Source organism: Garra rufa, chromosome 1 (genome assembly GCF_049309525.1).
Source record: "Garra rufa chromosome 1, GarRuf1.0, whole genome shotgun sequence".
Classification (NCBI taxonomy): Eukaryota; Metazoa; Chordata; class Actinopteri; order Cypriniformes; family Cyprinidae; genus Garra; species Garra rufa.
Genome location: NC_133361.1, coordinates 25,137,528 through 25,160,295, shown reverse-complemented (window position 1 = coordinate 25,160,295; position 22,768 = coordinate 25,137,528). Strand labels below are relative to the sequence as shown.

Here is a 22,768-nt window from a genome sequence, read left to right as displayed (position 1 = left end):
AGTCATAAAGAAATTATGTTTTTTGAGGAAAACATTTCAGGATTTCTCTCTATATAATGAACTTCTATAGTGCCCCTGTGTTTGAACTTCCAAAATGCAGCTTCAAAAGGCTCTAAACAATCACATCCGAGGAAAGAAGGGTCTTATCTAGCAAAACAATTGGTTATTTTCTAAAAAAAAAATTAAAATTTTCCATTATATGGTCAATGGTCCATTAAATGCTGAAAAATCCTGAAATGTTTTCCTCAAAAAACATAATTTCTTTACGACTGAAGAAGGAAAGAAATGAACATCTTTGATGACAAGGGGGAGTACATTATCTGTAGATTTTTGTTCTGAAAGTGTACTACTCCTTTAATATCCTAATGATTTTTGGCATGAAAGAAAAATCGATAAATTTGACCCATACAATGTATTTTTGGCTATTGCTACAGATATACCCTGGTTTTGTGGTCCAGGGTCCCACACATAATTATGATATATAGCTGAAATTAAATAAAAAAAAATTAATAAAAAAATTAAATTACATTACATAGATATCATCAATTAACTACTTAGTTGTTCAATGCAGCCTAACGAAATGTTTGTGTCATTTAGTATTTATTGTCAGGCTTTTCAAGAAGGTCAAAGCGTATTTACAGTACTTAATTATAGCAAAGATTCAGTTTTCCATCTTTGTAGAGTCTTGCAAATTACATCATTGTTCTAAAATTACCTCTTTTCCTTTAAACATGCACGGTGCTGTCTCTGCCTCAGATATAAAATGCACCACTTTCTACATCAAGACCCTCTTTTACACTTTAACAAGTCGCAGTCATCGTGGATGGGAAGGAGATGTGCTGGTGTCTATTTTCATTCGCATTCGGCATTTGCTGCCATGGCAACCTTCTCTTCTGTATGTATGTGAGCGCCATATGGGTCATGCTGCTTATCTGAGGCTCACCAGAAACAGAACCTGCTCTGCATCCTCGCTGTGATTCATTATGAATATGCAACGGCCAGAGTTCAATATGGCGCATTCATAGGGGATTGTCAAAGGTGGTTTTATTGATTTTCATAGCTCATGAATGTATGTGAGCTGGAGAAGGGGGTGGAGTCGACTCTCCGCTCATTTGTGCAAAGTTTGTCTCCCAAGCTTGAAATGCTCAAAGATGTTGACTCTCTCATTCAGCCACTTATATGGGGACTTATTTTTATGATATGTGACCCTGGACCACAAAACCAGTCTTAAGTCGCTGGGGTATATTTGTACCAATAGCCAAAAATACATTGTATGGGTCAAAATTATTGATTTTTCTTTTATGCCAAAAATCATTAGGAAATTAAGTAAAGATCATGTTCCATGAAGATTTTTTGTAAAATTCCTACTGTAAATATATCAAAATGTAATTTTTGATTAGTAGTATGCATTGTTAAGAACTTAATTCGGAGAACTTTAAAGGTGATTTTCTCAGTATTTTGTTTTTTTGCACCCTCAGATTCCAGATTTTCAAATAGATGTATCTCGGCCAAATATTGTCCTATCCTAACAAACCATGCATCAATAAAAAGCTTATTTATTGAGCTTTCATATGTTGTAAACGTCTCAGTTTTGTAAAATTTTACCTTATGACTGGTTTTGTGGTCCAGGGTCACATATTCTCAGATTAATTTGATGGCCTGGTATCAAATGAAAGAATGTTGTAAAGGAAGATCCAGTGGTAATCTTGCTTTAGTAGCTGGTGCTTAATAGTTGGAATGGAAAGTAATGGGTTACATTATTTTTGTGGTACTTTTTTTTCATCTGGCCTGCATTTCTCACATTATCAGAGTTTTATTATGTTATAGTTTAGAAAAGGGTAATAAAATATGACAAGAACTCAGAGTTAAACTGTGTCAGAACAAATTCATCTTCTATAAGATTTTGATCAGATTTTGAACTTTTTTCAACCATTTTTTCAACTCAAATTAATTACCACACTTTATAAGGTTGCTTTCAAAAATCTGCTGTGCATGTGTTTTTGCGTATAAGTCTTAAATACCTTGTGTTTAATTAATTACTGAAGGGATTTATAGACATTCCCTTGATAGAGGTGCTCCCATAAAGTGTGTTTAGCAAAATTATCCTAGTGCAACCCCTAAATTCATCTTCTCTCTGATATTACAGGGCAGAAAAAACAGAGGTACTGAGTGATGACCTGCTGCAGGTGAGAACTACACATGCTGTATGTATTCATCTACTGTGATTTATATCTACACTGTTCATATGATTCAAACGTGTTTATTTTATGATCAGGTGGAGAAGCGTTTAGACCTGGTAAAGCAGGTCTCTCATAGCACACATAAGAAGCTGACCGCCTGTCTGCAGGGACAACAAGGCACCGATGTAGACAAGAGATCCGTCAAATCTCCCTCGGTACGTCAGCTCTCAAACCTACAGCAGATACTTGTTTTTTCCATTGCAATTAATTACACTCATAAATATCGATTTTCCCTAAACAGAAAAAGTTGCCCTTGACGATACTTGCTCAATGTATGGTTGAGGGAGCAGCTGTGTTAGGAGACGACTCTCTTCTTGGGTGAGTTTGTCTTTGTATTTCGATGTCTAACCAGATTTGTCTAAATGTTTCCCTTGGGCTGCTTTGTAATTTACAATCGATTGGGCAACAATGAAGAATTATACTTTTTAACCCACATTGCAAAAAGTGATTTTCCTAATATTTTCTCAGTATTTGTTTCGTCTCGTTTGCCAGTACAAATATCTAAACATTCTTACAGCAAGATACATTTACTTGAAAAAGAAAATTACATAAGATGTTAAGTCTTGTTTACTGGAATAAAAGGAAAAATCTGCCTGGGAGTAAGAAAAATAGTTGTTTTAACTTTAAATTAAGTTTTTGTTATACCACTGGCAGATATTTACTCCTGTTTGAAGTAAATTTAATTTTGACAAAATGTCATTTTTCAAAAAAAAAAAAAAGTGTATTTTTCCTGGCTGGCAGGTATATTTTATTGTCTTCCAGGAAGTAATTTTGCTTCTCAAGTAAATTGAAAATTTAAGTAAACTTAAAAATTTTAGTAAACTTAACATTTATAAAAGGAAATTAACAGATGGGACATCAGTGCACACACACACAAAAAGCAATAGCAATACAAATGGCCTCAGGATGAGCTGAGGAATTGATGCCAAAAAAGTATATATGTTCAGATTCAGTTATATCACTAACAGTATCTCACAAAAGTGAGTACACCCCTCACATTTCAGCAACAATTTTAGTATATCTTCTCAAGGGATAAAACTAGAAATGAAACTTGGATATATTTTAGAGTAGTCATTGTGTTGTATTGCAGTATAGATACTGTCCTCTGAAAATAATTCAAAACGCAGCCATTATTGTCAAAAGTGAGTACACCCTAAGTGATAACAGCAGTATGTTGTTTAACCAAGCAAAGCCACATGTCCTATTCATCATGTTTATGTTTTTGTCTGCTTAACAAGACCATACAAAGTTGTGAATCTTGTATTAGAGCTGTTAAAATTAGGTGCTTTAAGTACAATTCTCTCACACTGACCACTGAATTCTTTGAATTCTTTGTGTATTAGAATTGTTACACTACAGTGGTCAGGGTCACACAAAGGTTTTCCAAGATGGGTTCTATTCGGAACAGGCCTTGCAAGGGTCAATCAACGAATGTTACAAATCCTTACAAACCTAGACTCAGTTGTCATCCAGCACAATAGGTAGTGGTAATGTGCATTTACTTTATTTAAGAAGAATTAAAATGCTTTTTGAAGCCAGGTCATGTAATTTCTTTTTTTTTTTTTTTTTTTTTTTTTTTGATGATGTAATTACTAAAACCTACCAGAAGGGGCTAATGAGGTCATGTTAACAGCTCACATTCACACTCCTGACTTATTTTGTGACAGTCAATGAGAAGTTTGTAGGATGCAGTCCTGGTTTGCCTGACTGTATTGACTAACCTGTGGTCTCCTTCTGCAGTAAGATGCTGAAGCTCTGTGGTGATACAGAGGAGAAGTTGGCCCAAGAGCTTCTCGTCTTTGAGTTACAGATTGAAAGAGATGTTGTGGAGCCTCTGTATGTGCTGGCTGAGGTGAGCATGTTTCTCTTGTCAAAGTTACGATGTCCTACATGTTGTATATCCTTAATCATGTGCATGTAACCATGTCGTACCTATCATATGAAATAATAGTGAGAAAACCTTTTTTAATTAAAAGGATTATTAAATCTTTAGACAAAAAAGGTATAAGCTGTATGCAAAATGACCCTTTTTGGCTTTTAATCACTGAAAATGTGTTTGATTGTCCAGTTTACACATTAAGATTTCCATATATCTGGGATTGAATCATCAAGTGCCTTTAAAATAAAGTTACCAAATGGAACGTTTGGAAGGAACCAGATTCTAAAAGGATATTAAGAAATCTTTAATACTTCTTGAGTTACAGACATGCAAGCCTGAGGCAAAAAACACAAGAAGTGCTTTTTTGACATTTTTGAACTGTCACTTTTAGCATATAATGAAACAAAGATTGCTAAAGTCAATTGATTTTACTAATAGACCTACCCATTTCTGTGTAAAAATAAAATGATGATTCTGCCAGCTTTTTAAAGTCATTTTTACACCCCTGTAAATTGGCTCCAAATCTCAGGTGGAAATTGTCATTTGACCCCGCTCTTCAAAATAGTGGATTACTCAGTAAATATACATCTGTGACATTTAATATTTTGGCTTATTCATCACTATTTATCTTTGTTATTCTATACAGAAAAAAAATATTAACAACATCAAAATTTGGTTGATCTTACACGGAATGACTTGCAATTTAATACAATGATTGAGAGATCAAAGTTGCTCAAAGTTAATGTCATATTTGTGACCCTGGACCACAAAACCAGTCTTCAGTAGCACAGGTATATTTGTAGCAGTTGCCAAAAATACATTGTATGGGTCAAAATTATCTATTTTTCTTTTATGCCAAAAATCATTAGGAAATTAAGTAAAGATCATGTTCTATGAAGATATTTTGTAAATTTCCTACCGTTAATATATCAAAACTTAAATTTTGATTTGTAATATGCATTGCTAAGAACTTTTTAAAGGTGATTTTCTCAATATTTCGATTTTTTGCACCCTCAAATTTCTGATTTTCAAGTAGTTGTGTATCGGCCAAATGCTATCCTATCCGAACAAACCATACATCAAAATTATTGTTAATTATTATTAACATTAACAATTAACAAAATTATTATTTATTGACCCTTATGACTGTTTTGTGGTCCACGGTCACATTTCATACATTTTAACATGATTTAAAAAAAAAAAAAAAAAAAGTATGGCTAATCAAGTAAACCTATTTCAGTGCAGTAACTATTCATCTTAAAATTTTAATAACAATGAAAAAGTCTTTCTTTTGTCTACTTTATAAAGATTAGATACATTTTTACAATTAAAAGGGATTAATTTGCTGAAAAAGTATAAACTATGAATCAGATGACAAAAGACCTGTAGTAGATTGTGAACAGCAGGTTTTTTCCTGCTGTACACAATCAAAAGTTTTGATTATGTTGATATTTTAAAGGCCTTAGAGTATCAAATATGCTTATTAAATATGATACAGTAGATTTTATAGGGTTTGTTATTTTTTGTGCATGAAGGCTGTATTGCTTAATTCCTTTCATATGGTTTGCTGTTCAGGTAGAAATTCCAAACATTCAGAAACAGCGAAAACATTTAGCCAAACTCGTCCTGGACATGGATTCTGCAAGGACACGGTATGGACTATAATATCACTGTTGATTCTTCTGCATTACCTAAGTTGTGCTCTGAAAGTGTCATTGGTCCTCCTGACCTCTAGGTGGCAACAATCATCAAAGTCTTCAAGTCACCCTACTAATGTGCAGCCAGGCGGAGCCAAGTCTGATTCCCTGAGAGAAGAAATGGAGGAGACGGCCAATCGGATGGAGATCTGCAGGGTGACGCTTCTTCTCGCTTTTTTTTCCGAATTTAATTAAAAAAATAAGCTAAATGTGAAGCAAAGCTAGCATGTTATTCTTACTCAAATGTGTCAAAAATCTCAAAATGTTTGTCTTTTTTTATTAGAAATTTGAAATATTTCTGATGCTGTACATGTCTTTCTCTCTGTAGGACCAGTTATCAGCGGACATGTACAACTTTGTGGCCAAAGAAATAGACTATGCAAACTACTTTCAAACGGCAAGTACTTCTGGGTACTGAAGGTGAAGTGTGTAATTTTGGTTGGAATAGTTTACAACATGCATTTGTCCTCTTACTGGTCTCGCTGTAGCTCATAGAGGTTCAGGCGGAGTATCACAGGAAGTCTTTGGAGATTCTACAGAGTGTGCTGCCACAGATCAAAGCTCACCAGGGTGAGACTCTCCACTTCCACTTTAATGTCTGAGCGTATAAGTTTGGTTAAGTGCTGACTTTCAAGTGCATGTGTGGGTCTGTCAGTAAACTTGTTTCAGTAGCTTTGAGGAGCCTGTGTTTTAACGTCCGCCTTGATGTGTTTCAGAGGCCTGGATAGAGAAGCCATCGTACGGAAAGGCCTTAGAGGAACATCTAGCCATCAGTGGCAGGGAGATTGCGTTCCCTATTGAGGCGTGCGTCACCATGCTGCTCGAATGTGGCATGCAGGAAGAGGTACGAGACTATGAGAAATAACACAAAATGGCATATTTATACCTGGAAACGCAGTTTGTTTCTGCAAACTGGGGGACGAGTTGAAATTGTCGTCTGTGGCAATTAACAGCAGATGCTGTTTATATACATTATGCTGAAGATAAATTGAAATATTCTGGAAAGATCCCTGTGATTTTACCTTGATGGATAATCAAGTTCAATTGACCCTTTGCAAATATCCACCTGATAAGCGATGGTGCTCTTTTGGTGAAGAACAATATCTCAGCTTCCAAATTTTAAGAAATTCAAACAATAAAAACCCTGCTGAAAAAAAACAATAGAAACCATAACAGAAATTCTAATTAGAAATTCTAATTCCACTACAACTACCATTACAAACATTACAAACCATCAACTTTTAAACATTAAAACCATTAACAAAATGGTTTTCTGTAGTGTGGTTTTCATTAGGATTAAGTGGTTTTATCAAGCCACTAATAGAAGGTGGCCAATTACAAGTAGAGGCACCATTATAGTTTCCATTAAAAACCAGTATAATTCCCATTATAACCAGTAAAACCATTGTAAATTCTGTTTCTTTCTTTTTTTCAGGAGGGAACACACACACACACACACACACACACACACACACACACACACACACACACACACACACACACACACACATGTTGGGTTTACATGTTTTATGGGGACATTATGGTTTTTATACTGTACAAACCGTACTTTCTATCACCCTACACCTACCCTACACCTAAACCTAGCCCTCACAGGAGATTGTGCACACTTTTACTTCATCAAAAAAACTCATTGTGCATGATTTATAAGCCTGTTTCCTCATGGGGACCTAAGAAATGTCCCCACAAGGTCAAAATCTACTGGTATTCCTATCCTTGTGGGGACATTTGGTCCCCACAACGTGATGAATACCAGGTACACACACACACACACATATATAATATATTTTTAATAATTTAGCTATTTAAGAAGGTGAGTTGCATCTCTAATTATAATATACACTTTTCTGTAAACCTTTGTCATATAATTAATATATTGATTTAAAAAAACATGTATTATTATTGTTTTTTAAATAGTACACGGGTATACTGTTAGTACAGTGCACTGATATTAATATACTTACTACATAAAACAGGAAAATTTACCTGAACTTACTCATTACTAATTAATTTAAATACATTTTTAGTTATCTTGCTTAAACAATTAGTTCACTTCCAGAATAAAATTGTCCTTATAGTTTATTCACCCCCAAGTCATCCAAGATGTTCATGTCTCTCTTTCTTCAGTTGAAAAGAAATTATGGTTTTTGAGGAAAACATTCCAGGATTTTTCTATATATAGTGGACTTCAATGGGGTAAGTTAAAGATCAAAATTGCAGTTTAGGTGCAGCTTCAAATGGCTCTACACGATCCCAGCTGAGGAAGAAGGGTCTTATCTAGCAAAACGATTGGTCATTTTCTAAAAATATTTAAAAAAAAAAAAAAAATATATATATATATATATATATATACTTTTTAACCACAAATGCAAATCTCGTCATACCCACGACTTTACGCATTACATAATCACGTTGGAAAGGTCACGTGCGGTTAGATCTTCATCTGTGTACTTCTGTTCAAAAAGGTAGGGTTGGGCAAAAAAAATCTAATTTTCTCCTTCAACTTTAAAATCGTCCAACATCGTTGTTTTGTCTTTTTTGTAAAGGGCATTTGACTATCTTTGTTTGTTTTGTAAACACTGGGTCGGTAGTTCTGAGGTTGAGCTAGTGCAAGACGAGCATTTGTGGTTAAAAAGTATATACATTTTTATTTTTTTAGAAAATGACCGATCGTTTCCTTAGATGAGACCCTTATTCCTCGGCTGGGATCATGTAGAGCACTCTAAAGCTGTATTAAAACTGCAATTTGGACCTTCAGCCTGTTGATCCCCCCTTGAAGTCCACTATATTTTCCCCATAAACCTTAATTTCCTTTCGACTGAAGAAAAAGACATTAACATCTTGGATGACATAGGGGTGAATAAATTATCAGAAACTTTTTATTATGGAAGTGAACTAATCCTTTAAGTTTGTTGAGACCCCCTAGTAGCCCCTCCAGGTTGAGAACCACAAGGACCAAGAATGCCATTTGTGACAGGGCTTGGAATTTTATGGCCAAAAAGGTCTTGATTTTACTCTTTCTGTCACTTTAGGGTTTATTCCGGGTGGCTCCTTCGGCCTCCAAGCTGAAGAAACTTAAGGCGTCACTGGACTGCGGGGTTCTGGATGTGCAGGAGTACTCTGCCGACCCACATGCCATCGCAGGTGAGCATCTGCCTCTCTTCTGTGAGCCTGTAAAATGTTCACTGATCTACCCACAGTGTCCTTTTAGTGACTCGCAGCTACAAAGTCTCAGACCCCGAGGCAGTTCGCATTAAATTCTCTCCTAGGTTAATTTGATCTCATTACACTGGGCCTGAAGTGTGACCCAGTAGCCGCCAGGTAGGGGGGCCACAGCTGACAGGCGGTACGCGCTGATTGTAACTTTTGACAGCTCATTTGTCAGGCTTCCCTTTAGTATTTCATGCATAGAATATCACACCTCCAGTCACGTCCTATCACACGTGCTGTGCCTCCCTCTTTCACCATGTCCCTGCCTCTCTCCTTCTTCTTCTTCCCTTTGACCTCTTTCCTTCCTCATCTGCTTCCCTCAGGAGCGCTGAAGTCTTATCTTCGTGAACTTCCTGAACCTCTAATGACCTTTGAACTCTATGATGAATGGATTCAAGCCTCAAAGTAAGTATCCATGATACACACTGCATTACCCAGTGCCGTTTGCCATTTTCAGATACATTTGCTTGGTCCCAAAACACTGATAGTAAACGTACATCACAGAGACGTCTATTTGATGTGGGTGTTTTCATCTGGAAGATGTATTTTTAGAGCATTTGCTTATCTCCAGTATGTCTTTAAGACGTTTCCTGTGCTGAAAAACAAAAACAAAACTAAAATACATCGTTGGTTTATCCTAGTCTCTCAGGCTGACCAGCTAAGTCCATCCTGAAAAGCTGAAGAAGTGGTCAAAAACTTGCTTTCTAAACGAGCTATAGAGAAATATTATTGAGGTATAGTTCACCCAAAAATGCAAATGCCCACATGATTTACCCACCCTTAAGCCATCCTAGGTGTACAGGTGCTGGCCATATAATTAGAATATCTTCAAAAAGTTTATTTCACTAATACCATTCAAGAAGTGAAACTCGTATAATGTATACATTCATTCCACACAGACTGATATATTTCAAGTGTTTATTTATTTTAATTTTGATGATTAAAACTGACCACTAATGAAAACCCCAATTCAGTATTTCAGAAAATTAGAATATTCTGAAAAGGTTCAGTATTGAAGACACCTGGTGCCACACTCTAATCAGCTAATTAACTCAAAACACCTGCAAAGGCCTTTAAATGGTCTCTCAGTCTAGTTCTGTAGGCTACACAATCATGGGGAAGACTGCTGATTTGACAGTTGTCCAAAAGACGACAATTGACACCTTGCACAAGGAGGGCAAGACACAAAAGGTCATTGCAAAAGAGGCTGGCTGTTCACAGAGCTCTGTGTCCAAGCACATTAATAGAGAAGCGAAGGGAAGTAAAAGATGTGGTAGAAAAAAGTGTACAAGCAATAGGGATAACCGCACCCTGGAGAGAATTGTGAAATAAAACCCATTCAAAGATGGGGGAGATTCACAAAGAGTGGACTGCAGCTGGAGTCAAGACATGGGTTTCAGCTGTCGCATTCCTTGTGTCAAGCCACTCTTGATCAACAGACAGCGTCAGAAGCGTCTCGCCTGGGCTAAAGACAAAAAGGACTGGACTGCTGCTGAGTGGTCCAAAGTTATGTTCTCTGATGAAAGTAAATTTTGCATTTCCTTTGGAAACCAGGGTCCCAGAGTCTGGAGAAAGAGAGGAGAGGCACAGAATCCACGTTGTTTGAGGTCCAATGTAAAGTTTACACAGTCAGTGATGGTTTGGGGTGCCATGTCATCTGCTGGTGTTCAATAGTGGTCCACTGTGTTTTCTGAGGTCAAAGGTCAACGCAGCTGTATACCAGGACATTTTAGAGCACTTCATGCTTCCTGCTGCTGACCAACTTTATGGAGATGCAGATTTCATTTTCCAATAGGACTTGGCTCCTGCACACAGTGCCAAAGCTACCAGTACCTGGTTTAGGGACCATGGTATCCCTGTTCTTAATTGGCCAGCAAACTCGCCTGACCTTAACCCCATAGAAAATCTATGGGGTATTTTTGAAGAGGAAGACGCGATATGCCAGACCCAACAATGCAGAAGAGCTGAAGGCCACTATCAGAGCAACCTGGGCTCTCATAACACCTGCGCAGTGTCACAAACTGATCCGCTCCACGCCACGCAGCATTGCTGCAGTAATTCAGGCAAAAGGAGCCCCAAGTATTGAGTGCTGTACATGCTAATACTTTTCATGCTCATACTTTTCAGTTGGCCAAGATTTCTAAAAATCCTTTCTTTTATTGGTCTTAAGTAATATTCAAATTTTCTGAGAGACTGAATTGGGGTTTTCATTAGTTGTCAGTTATAATCATCAAAATGAAAAGAAATATAAACTTGAAATATATCAGTCTGTGTGGAATGAATGTATACATTATACAAGTTTCACTTCTTGAATGGAATTAGCGAAATAAATCAACTTTTTGAAGATATTCTAATCATATGACCAGCACCTGTATATGACTTTCTTTTATCAGACAGTACAAACGGAGTTATATTAAAAAATGTCCTGTCTCTTCTAAGATTTATAATGGCGGTGAATGGCGTTTAAGATTTGATAGTCCAATAAAGTGCGTCCATCCATCATAAAAATACTCCACACAGCTCCAGAGGGTCAATAAAGACCTGAAGCAAATCAATGCATTTTTGTAAGAAAAATTCCCATATTTGAAACTTAACTGTGGACAAAAGAAAAAAAGTGAACATATAGCAGTAAATTCATGTACTGTGTCTTAATGCATCTCTTTGTGTGTCTTTCTCTAGTATTCAAGATATGGATAAAAGGCTCCAAGACCTTTTGTGTACATGTGAGAAACTACCAGCAGACAATCTGAACAACTTCAGGTGTGCGGCACTTGTTATTTACTTATTATTTGTTATTTCTGACAAGGCCTTTGTGTTTGACTGAGTCATGAATGCCAGAGCTCATTAGAGGAGAGGAGTGTCAAATCTCTGTCATATCATGACCAATGCGGTGGTTCCTTCACTGACAGGAAGTGGGCATGTTTCTGAAATAATCAGAGTTCATTAGTCCTACTCAGAATATTTTTGAGTTTGAAAATGTCCTTCATTCTAACCTGTTTAGCGTGCCAACTATACAGACGCTGTCTCTGGCAAAAACAAATTCAGCCTTTCATTTCGGCCTGACTTGATTTGGCCAAAGACTAAGCCGCACAATAAATAATACATTATTAATCTAGAATTAAATTCAAACCAAGCTTCGTTTAAGAAAATAAGGATGTCTGTTCATACTGATTATGCTTTTTATTTACAATTTTAGCTATCAAATCTTGTAAATATTCGCCATGTCTCTACCTCTAGCCTATCCACCTTTTTCTTCTATGCGGAAGTAAGCCTATGGGTAAGACTTCCGGTTCATTATCCGCTATAGGAAAATAGTGAGTAACAACTGTTTGTACTACGAACCAATGTATCATAATTAAGGTAATACATTATAATAATTTGGTAAGACACACTAATTTGCAATATAAAGCAGCAAAACTACGTAGCTGTTTCGTACAGCTGAAAATAGCTGGACGCGGATGAAACTGAAAACCAGACCCATAGAATTTACAAATGGGAAAAAAAGTAAGGTGTATATTGCAAGGTTTCTAGATGCTGTGGGTGGCTGTTTGACTGCACCTGCTGTCTGTCAGACCTACTGAAATATTGATAATATACAGTGACAGGAATAGCAAATGTGAGAGTGAATGCCAGGGCTAAACCTTTCGGTCAAACTGAGATTGAAACTGAAGTTCTTTCTTTTTTTTTCTTTTTTTCCACACAGATATTTAATCAAATTCTTGTCCAAACTCACAGAGCATCAAGATGCTAATAAAATGACACCAGGTAATATTGCAATAGTTCTTGGACCCAACCTGCTGTGGACACATTCAGAAGGGTGAGTGAGTCTTGCGTTTGGATTATTTCTTACATTCATGTGGAGAGTAGCAAATTCTCAAAGCAATTTAAAGGGACAGTCACTGGAAAATTTAAATTCTGTTATTACTTACTGTACATATGACTTCATGACTTTATTTTTCTTCTGTGGAGCACAGTGTTGTTACTGTAAACTAAAACTATTAAAAAAAATCTTAAAGAAATAAAATTACAATAAAATATAAATATTAAATCAAAAGCTCAAAATAAGAGGGAAAAAAAGTATAAGTTGAAGTGTTGCTAAAACTAAAACAGAAACAAAATATACATTTATACAAAATACAAATATTTACAAAAGCACAAAATTATTTAAGCTAATTAAAATGTAAAAACCATCTAGTCTCATGACAAAAATGTACCTCTGAAAAAAAAAGAGACTGTAAAACAGAAATCGTTTTCATACACAGTTATGATTACAGCTCCATATTTTTCACTTTCCGAATGTAACAAGCTTGCTTGGTAGCTCAGCCGACATGGAATTGGACTTAGGATGCAGAATCCCGTGAAAAACATTATTCACGATGAAAAGCGGAAAGATTAGAGATAAAAAAAACAAGCTAACACTGCATGCTTGCAATGCGTTTTTATGTCACATTCGCTTTTGTTCGTAATATCGGGTAGGTTTCGGTGTAGTGCAGATGGTATGTTATTTTAAAAGGTCATGGAGCATTAGAGTTATAGTGCCACTCAACGGACATTTCAAATTAGAACTGGTGACATGTACAAAACCAATGTCACATAAAACGTACCATATGTACGTTCATCTGTTTCAGGGGAAAAAAACAAACACTCTTTTAGTATCACTTAGTGGACATTTCACATCGAATATGTCACGAAATGTACATAGAAGTACGTATTTCGCATCTTGCGAAACAGTTCCCACAGGTACGTTTTCGTCATGAGACCAGGTTGTCTAAAAATGTGCATATATTTCTGAAGAATCTGTACAACTACAGTTCATAGTGACCTTGTCTGTCAAGCATCAAGAACAATAAAAACACACTATAAAAGTAGTTCATATAGCTTTTGCACTATTTTTCAAGTTGTTTGCAGTCATGCAAATGTTTTCTGTGTAAAACTGACTGACATTTAATGTTTTTGGAGCTTTATAGATGTGGTCACTGTGAAATGTTGTTTTATGGAAAAGAACTGCATGAGATTTTTTGTGTTCCACAAAAGAATGAAAGTCATACAGTTTCGGATCGATATAATGGCGCTTTTCCACAACACAGTACCAGCTCGCCTCGGCTCGACTCGACTTGGCTCTGTTTGGTTTTCCACTGTGTAAAAGTTGTACCTGTACCTCCACAATAGTACCTGGTTGTCATAGCGACGCTGCAGGAAACTGCCATGACGTAATCTTCTACGCGACACACACCCGCTGTCTGCACCTCCTCGTTTGACCACGGCGTATTCTTCCGAGTTGCCATAATATGTAATGGATTGGATATGTCACGCAATCTCTGGCCAAACTTTTTAAAAATGGCGGGGTTATTCTGGATACTATTGCTGGCGCGTGCAATGATGACGCAGTGAATAGTGACGATTCTCTCTGACCAATCAGCAGTCTGCTGTGTTTTCACGTCACATTTAGTATCGCCTCAGCTCGCTTGGAACCTCGCCGGAGGTGGTACGAAAAAAAGTACCTGGAAGCCGGTACAGGTACAACTTTTACACAGTGGAAAACCAAACAGAGCCGAGCCGAGGCGAGCTGGTACTGTGTAGTGGAAAAGCGCCATTAGTGAATGACATCTTTGGTTAAAGGGGTCATGAACTGAGAATTCAAAATTCCTTTGATCTTTTGACATATAAGAGGTCATTGTGCTATAAAAGCATCCTGTAAGTTTCAGAACATAAAACTTTCTCATTCGTCTAAAAACAGCTTATATTGATGCCAAACTGCCAAAATGACAGGTTGTGGAATGTGCCCCTTTATGACATAATAGTGTGGCTAAACTCCACCTACACCGAAGAGGATCAACGTCTGCTTCTACAGCACTGCCTGTTTAGCCCCGCCCACCGATTCTCACATGTAATGTAAATTACGGCAAACGCAGGTCTACTCAGAAACCAGATAAAGATGGCTCCGAATACAACAAGACCTTGTGCAGTCCCAAATTGTGGAAAAACATAGTGTTTGCATTGCCTTCTGTTTTTATTACGTGGTCACTATTGCTTTTTCTGTTATTACAGATCATTTGATATGTACTGAGTATTTATGTGTTTTTAACCTAAATCACAGCAGCGTCCATCTATGAAGAACGTAGGCTGTCAAACATACACTACTGTTAGCCAGTCATAGTGGGATCAGCCAATCAGCAGTGGGCATTTACTTCTGAGCAGAGGTGGGTAGAGTACCCAAAATCTGTACTCAAGTAAAAGTACAAGTACTTATGGAAATATTTACTCAAGTATGAGTAAAAGTAACAATCTTAATAGTTACTTGAGTAAGAGTAAAAAAGTATCCGATGAAAAAAGTACTCAAGTAGCTAGTTACTAGTTACTTCTTGATATGAAGTGAAGACCCTGAATTTCAAACTGTTTGGAAAGCTTCCGCACACCTCTCCTTGAAAACATTATATATATATATATATATATATATATATATATGTATATGTATATATATATATATATGTGTATATGTATATGTATATATATATGTATATATATATATGTATGTATATATATATATATATATATATATATATATATATATACACACACAGGGCTCGCGAAATTTCTGGTAGCCCTTCGGGCAGGTACTCTTCAGATTTTGGTAGCCCGAAAATTAATTTAACTAGCCCAAATAAAAAAAGACCTTTTTTTAAATATAGAAAATCAGATAGGAGTCTAATAAAAAAAAAAATTAATACACAAATATAAACAAATATCAAGGAAGTAATTTTATTTCATTATATTTATTTAATTTAGTGTATCTGCAGAATTTTTAAATATTAATTTAAAGCAATTCATAACCATTTTTAAGATCTGCAAAAGTAAAATAAACAGTAATGGGACTGGACAATGTAAAGTAGAATATTAAGCCATAAAATGGCATGATTTAAAATTCAGACAGTTTCACACAAAATCAAAATATGTTACACTATGGCATTTCATCCTTTATAACATTAAAAGGGACAAATTGAGTATATAATTTATTATATTTATTTGAAACATAAATATTAATGTACTTGTTTAGATTTTTAGAAGGCACCTTAACTTTTTACATTTACAACTCTGTGTCTGCTGCATAAAAACATGGGTCGATAATTGCAATCATTTGATCATAAACAGCTGAAAAGAATGTTTTGAAATGAAAAATTTAATTATCTGTCACGAGGGGGCGCTTTAGGAGCGCTGAAATATTACGGTTTCCATAGTAACAGCTGTATACACAGCAGTATTAACGCAGTTTTATCAGAAATTAAATGAAAATTCCAACGACACGTTTCTGAGGACAGTAACGGAGGAACGCCATCAAATGTAGCGAAGTAAAAGTAAATTTTTTTCACTATAAATGTACTTGAGTAAGAGTAAAAGTACCTATATTTAAATATACTCTAAAAGTACTAGTTACCCCAAAAATTTACTCAAGTAAACGTAACGAAGTAAATGTAATTCGTTACTACCCACCTCTGCTTCTGAGTCTACAATTCGCCACGCCTATTAAAACAGAGAGTTTTGATGAGGGGGGTCAAAACAGGACAGAAAATAGTCTATTACTTCTAAATTGTGATGATTTTGATGTAAAAATCTTGAGAATATTCTAAATGGCAGTTCATGACCCCTTTAAACTATTTCTTGAATGTACCTAGTAGTTTTATCTTTTGACTTACATAATGTGTTGATCAAATGGTTCATTGATCTTCGCAGGAACATGACGGAAATGATGACCACCATGTCCCTGCAAATCGTTGGCATCATTGAGCCGATCATCCAGCATGCTGACTGGTTCTTCCCTGGAGGTTAGATAGAAAGAGTCGTGAAAACATATTCGCACATACACACGAGTGTGTTCCCCTGCGAGATTTGGACTAATTTGTCTTTGCTATTCTTAGAAATTGAGTTCAACCTGACAGGCAGCTACGGCAGCCCGGTCCACACCAACCACAACTCCAACTACAGCTCCATGCCCTCGCCAGATATGGACCAATCAGAACGCAAGCAGCAGCACGACCAGAGCCGACGCCCACTCAGTGTTGCCACTGACAACATGATGCTGGAATTCTACAAGAAGGATGGGTAGGTTGTTCTTTACTCTTGTCTCTGTCTGCCTCCTCCATCTCTCCTCTTTTCCTTTCCCCTCCCACAGTCTTCCGTTAGCTTCTCATACCATCCTTACTACTTAAAGGGATAGTTCACCCAAAAATGAAGATTCTGTCAGCATTTACTCACCCTCAAGTCGTTGAAATGGCTTAGTGTGAATATGCTGTGAGTTTCAAAGTGAAGTGCAGCACTGTGTTTATTTACACACAAGCAGCTCATGATCCAGTGTTTTCAGTTTCTCAAAGTAGCTCAAATGCAGCTGCTTAAAACTTGCATTTGGGAACACAACATGCATCAACCATCTTCAGAAACTTGCAAAGAGAAGCACTTGATCAACAAAAATCAAGTGTTTTATGCTGCTTTCCTCTGATTTTTTTTTTTTTTTTTGATGGTTTAATATTTAGAAATTAAGAAATTAAGACAGCCATGAATATTAGTTTTGCAATTTTACAGCATGATATTTTATTTTGTATTATTTTTCTTTAATATTTTTTTTTTATTTTACAGGTAAATATTGCAATAGTAATGTTTCTTATTTTAATATTTTTATTTAATAATAATACTAATACTAATAATTATTGTTGTTATTATTAGTAGAAGTAGTATTACATACACTACCAGTCAAAAGTTTACGAACAGTAAGATTTTTAATGTTTTTCTTCTGCTCACCAAGCCTGCATTTATTAGATCCAACGTACAGAAAAAACGGTTAAATTTTAAAAAGAAAATTAATATTTAAAATAGCTTTTTAAATAATTTTGTGAATTTTCCGTTTGAATATATTTTAAAATTTTAAAATTCATGTGATTTCAAAGCTGAATTTAGCATCATTACTCCAGTCACGTGATCCTTTAGAAATAATTCTAATATTATGATTTGCTGCTCAAAAAACATTTATTATTATTATTATTATGTTGAAAACAGCTGAGTAGAATTTTTTTCAGGTTTCTTTGATGAATAGAAAGTTCAGAAGAACAGCATTTATCTGAAATAGAAATCTTTTTTAAGTCTTGATCAATTTAAAGCATCCTTGCTAAATAAAAGTATTAATTTCTATAATTTCTAATATATATATATATATATATATATATATACTGACTCCAAGCTTTTGATTGGTATAGTATATAATGTCACAAAAGTATTTTATTTCAGATAAATGCTGATCTTTCTATTCATCAAATAATCCTGAAAGATAAATGTTCTCAGCTGTTTTAAATATTTATAATTATTAATAACAATAATAAAAATGTTTCTTGAACAGCAATTAGCATATTATGATGATTTCTGAAGGATCATGTGACACTGAAGGCTGGTGTAATGATGCTGAAAATTTAGCTTTGATCACAGGAAAAAAATATATTTTAAAATATATTCAAATAGAAAACAGTTATTTTAAATAGTACAATATATTTCAAAATTTTACTGTTTTTGCCATACTTTGGATCAAATAAATCCAGGCTTGGTGAGCAGAAGAGACTTTTTTTTAAAAAAAACATTTAATATACTGTTCACAAGCTTCTGACCAAAAGTTTTTTATTATTTCAGAAGACTTGCTCATGAGTGGACTATTTATGGTGCTTGTCCTCATCCTCATTCTTCTCAATTATATAGATAACAGTGGCCAGGATATGAGTCTTTAATGTTCCATAGAAGAAAGAAAGTCACATTGGTTTGGATCAACAAAAAAAATTCAGTTTCCTGTGAACTATCCTTTTAAATTAAACATCATTGCAATAACTGCCTATTACTGACAGGGTTCGATAGTGCTGCTTAAACCAATTAGCAGTGGCGGAGGAGACAGCGGCAGATAGCTAATGTGTTCAGCGACTAATTCACTTAGACTGGCACGTCAGTCGCGTCGTTATCCAGTAACCTTTCAGTGTCATTTGCTCTCAATTGGAGTTGTGCTCCGGGAACATCTCAGCAACTCCCACAACCTGCCCTCATTTGAATAGAGCTGGTCTCGGGCTGATGGGCTGCCACGGTCTCTATGGTAACGTGGATGGAGTGTCGAAGGAGGGCCGCGGCTCGCTTATCATTCACTGAGGGGGCTGGATTTCTGCCGCTATCGACAGAGACACGTGGCAGATGTGCCAGGCTCTGACTCATGCCACCTGCAATGCTCCAGCAGGTGGAAAAATACCGCATACGGAGGAGGAGATCCAGACTTCTGTTAGACAGAGTCCTACTCCAGACTAGCTCATGACAAATATTGCGTTCTGGCAAAAAATTGGGCAAACATTGCTGCCAGTTTACCACATATTCAATGCAGGGCTGTGTGGAAATTTTTTTGCAAGTGGTCTAATGAAATGATTTTTGGAAAGAAAATGGCAGCCATTATAACTGGAAGGAACATGTCCACACTACTTTTAAATGTTAATTTCACTCCCTTACACTGTAAAAAATGGTGACTTGCAATTTCTACCTATATTTCTACTTAATTTAACTGCTTATGTATTCCTGTATTTAAATTGATTTTGTGATACTAAGGAATACTGAGTTTTCTGCTAAACTTTATAAAGTTGGAATTGTGAATTATAAAGTCGGATTTATGAGAGATATAAAGTCAAAATTGTGAGAAAGTTGGAATTGTAAAATATAAAGTCGGAAATGTGAGATATAAAGTCAAAATTGTGAGAAAGTTGGAATTGTAAAATATAAAGTCGGAATTGTGAAGTATAAAGTCAAAACTGTAAGATATAAAGTTAAAATTGTGAAATATAAAGTCAAAATATTGAGATAAAGTCGGAATTGTAAAATATAAAATCGGAATTGTGGCATATAAAGTCAAAATTGTGAAATATAAAGTCAGAATTGTAAAGTATAAAGTCAAAATTGTGAGGTAAAGTTGGAATTGTAAAATATAAAGTCGGAATTGTGGCATATAAAGTCAAAATCGTGAAATATAAAGTCGGAATTGTGAGAGATAAACAGAATTGTGTGAAATGAAGTAAAAATATAAAGTCGGAATTGTGAGATATAAAGTCAAAATTGTGAGATATGAAGTTGGAATTGTGACAAAGTTGGAATTGTGAGAGATAAAGTTGGAATTGTAAGAGATAAAGGCAAAATTGTGAGATATGAAGTCGGAATTGTGAAATATCAAGTCAGAATTGTGAGATATAAAGTCGGAATTGTGAGATAAAGTCGGAATTGTAAGATATAAAGTTGGAATTGTGAGATAAAGTCGGAATTGTAAGATATAAAGTTGGAATTGTGAGAAAGTCGGAATTGTAAGATATAAAGTTGGAATTGTGAGATAAAGTCGTAATTGTGGCATATAAAGTCAAAATTGTGAAATATAAAGTCGGAATTGTGAGAGATAAACAGAATTGTGTGAAATGAAGTAAAAATATAAAGTCGGAATTGTGAGATATAAAGTCAAAATTGTGAGATATGAAGTTGGAATTGTGACATAAAGTTGGAATTGTGACATAAAGTTGGAATTGTGAGAGATAAAGTTGGAATTGTAAGCGATAAAGGCAAAATTGTGAGATATGAAGTCGGAATTGTGAAATATCAAGTCAGAATTGTGAGATATAAAGTCGGAATTGTGAAATATCAAGTCAGAATTGTGAGATATAAAGTCGGAATTGTGAGATAAATTCGGAATTGTAAGATATAAAGTTGGAATTGTGAGATAAAGTCGGAATTGTAAAATATAAAGTCGGAATTGTGGCATATAAAGTCAAAATTGTGAAATATAAAGTCGGAATTGTGAGAGATAAAGTCAAAATTGTGAGATATGAAGTTGGAATTGTGACATAAAGTTGGAATTGTGAGAGATAAAGTTGGAATTGTAAGCGATAAAGGCAAAATTGTGAGATATGAAGTCGGAATTGTGAAATATCAAGTCAGAATTGTGAGATATAAAGTCGGAATTGTGAGATAAAGTCGGAATTGTAAGATATAAAGTTGGAATTGTGAGATAAAGTCAGAATTGTAAGATATAAAGTTGGAATTGTGAGAGATAAAGTCGGAATTGTAAGCGATAAAGGCAAAATTGTGAGAGATGGAAGTCAAAATAGTGAAATATAAAGTCAGAATTGTGAGAGATGAAGTCGGAATTGTGAGATATAAAGTCGGAATTGTAAGATATAAAGTCGGAATTGTAAGTGATAAAGGCAAAATTGTGAGATATAAAGTCAAAATTGTGAGGTAAAGTCGGAATTGTAAGATATAAAGTCGGAATTGTAAGATATAAAGTCGGAATTGTAAGAAATATAGACGGAATTGTGAGATATAAAGTCGGAATTTTGAGATATAAAGTCAAAATTATGAAATATGAAGTCAAAATTGTGATAAGATATATAGATGTAAACTCAAGGAAAAAGTCAAATAGTTGTCGGCGCCGATAGCCTTGTGGGCAGCGCGCTGACAAACAGCGCCGTTGCACTCCGGCCGTCCCGTATTCGAATCCCGACTTGAAGGCCTTTCCCGATCCCGCCCCCTATCTCTCTCCCACTTCGCTTCCTGGTAATTCCAAGCTGTCCTATCAAAAACAAAGGCAAAACTGACAGAAATAAATCTAAAAAAAAAAAAATCTACCTCTGAATAGTTGAGGTAAAAAATTGCAGTTACCTTTTTTATTTGAAATTCCATGGCATAAAAAAAACCTAAAAAGTAAAAGTAAACCCAAAATTCTGAAATGTGAGATATAAACTCACAATTCTTAGAAAAAAGTTTAAATTGTTGAGATTAAAATGTCGCTATTACTTTAACGAGATTAGTCAGAATTTTGGGAAGAAAAAAAAACGTTGTGACTTGTGAGATATAAACTGGTTAAGATGTAAACTCTCAATTACAAGAAAAAGTCAAAATTTGGAGTAAATTTTTCGTAATTCTAAGTTTTTTACCTTTTTAATTTTTTATCCGTGACAGAAACAGATTTTTTTTTTTTTGAAAAATTATTTTAACATTTACAATATTTCCTAGATTTACTTTTTTCTAGAAGCTTTAGCTTTTAAGTTCATATTTAAACTCATATAAATATTTCCATGACATCTAGCCATTTCTAATATGTTTTCCTCACATTAAAATGCCCCTGTCTCCTGTCATTTCAAACACGCAGTCAACTTTTATAGATTACATAACAAATAGAGACGCTGATCCACTTTGCAGTATTTTAGGACTGATCTGTTTTGTTAAAGGGGAGGCTAAGTGTCTAATTGTTTATGTCCACAGCTCTGGGGGTAAAGGCAATTAGAGTAAATGAGGCTTAATAGTGTCGCAGCAGGCAAGAGTGCCAGCTGCTCATTTAGGCTGACATGTTCTCACCTCTGGACCGCCCTGATGCTCCAAACACTGTCAGACTACATATGTCCCCCACTGCACGCTACACAGATCTCATTTAGCTGTCCTCCCCTGTCCTCATGTCACTTACTTTTACTTACTCTACAAACAGCTCTGTTAAATGTAAACTAACTGTGTTTCCTCTAAACTCATTATTTTGCCTACACTTAACGCAGCATTAGGAAAATCCAAAGGTACCGTCCACCTTTTCTGTTTTTGATGTTTTCTGTTTTTGGTAACACCATTTAATAACTTAATTAACAATCATTACATTTCTGTATTGATTAACAAGACAGTCATGCATGTATGTT

The 22,768-nt window shown here is 35.4% G+C and overlaps 1 protein-coding gene across 1 annotated transcript in view; it reads left to right on the top strand.

Moving 5' to 3' along the window:
* Positions 1–22,768, top strand: part of arhgap44a (Rho GTPase activating protein 44a) — a 54,731-nt gene that overhangs the window by 6,558 nt on the left and 25,405 nt on the right. The window contains exons 2-18 of the mRNA XM_073829498.1: positions 132–163; positions 2,144–2,186; positions 2,276–2,395; positions 2,482–2,558; positions 3,981–4,092; positions 5,695–5,771; positions 5,855–5,972; positions 6,145–6,213; positions 6,305–6,386; positions 6,533–6,660; positions 8,867–8,978; positions 9,368–9,449; positions 11,724–11,804; positions 12,748–12,861; positions 16,773–16,864; positions 16,958–17,141; positions 22,634–22,651. Coding sequence (XP_073685599.1) covers positions 132–163; positions 2,144–2,186; positions 2,276–2,395; positions 2,482–2,558; positions 3,981–4,092; positions 5,695–5,771; positions 5,855–5,972; positions 6,145–6,213; positions 6,305–6,386; positions 6,533–6,660; positions 8,867–8,978; positions 9,368–9,449; positions 11,724–11,804; positions 12,748–12,861; positions 16,773–16,864; positions 16,958–17,141; positions 22,634–22,651 — 1,541 coding nt within the window. The remainder of the gene's footprint in view (positions 1–131; positions 164–2,143; positions 2,187–2,275; positions 2,396–2,481; positions 2,559–3,980; positions 4,093–5,694; positions 5,772–5,854; positions 5,973–6,144; positions 6,214–6,304; positions 6,387–6,532; positions 6,661–8,866; positions 8,979–9,367; positions 9,450–11,723; positions 11,805–12,747; positions 12,862–16,772; positions 16,865–16,957; positions 17,142–22,633; positions 22,652–22,768) is intronic.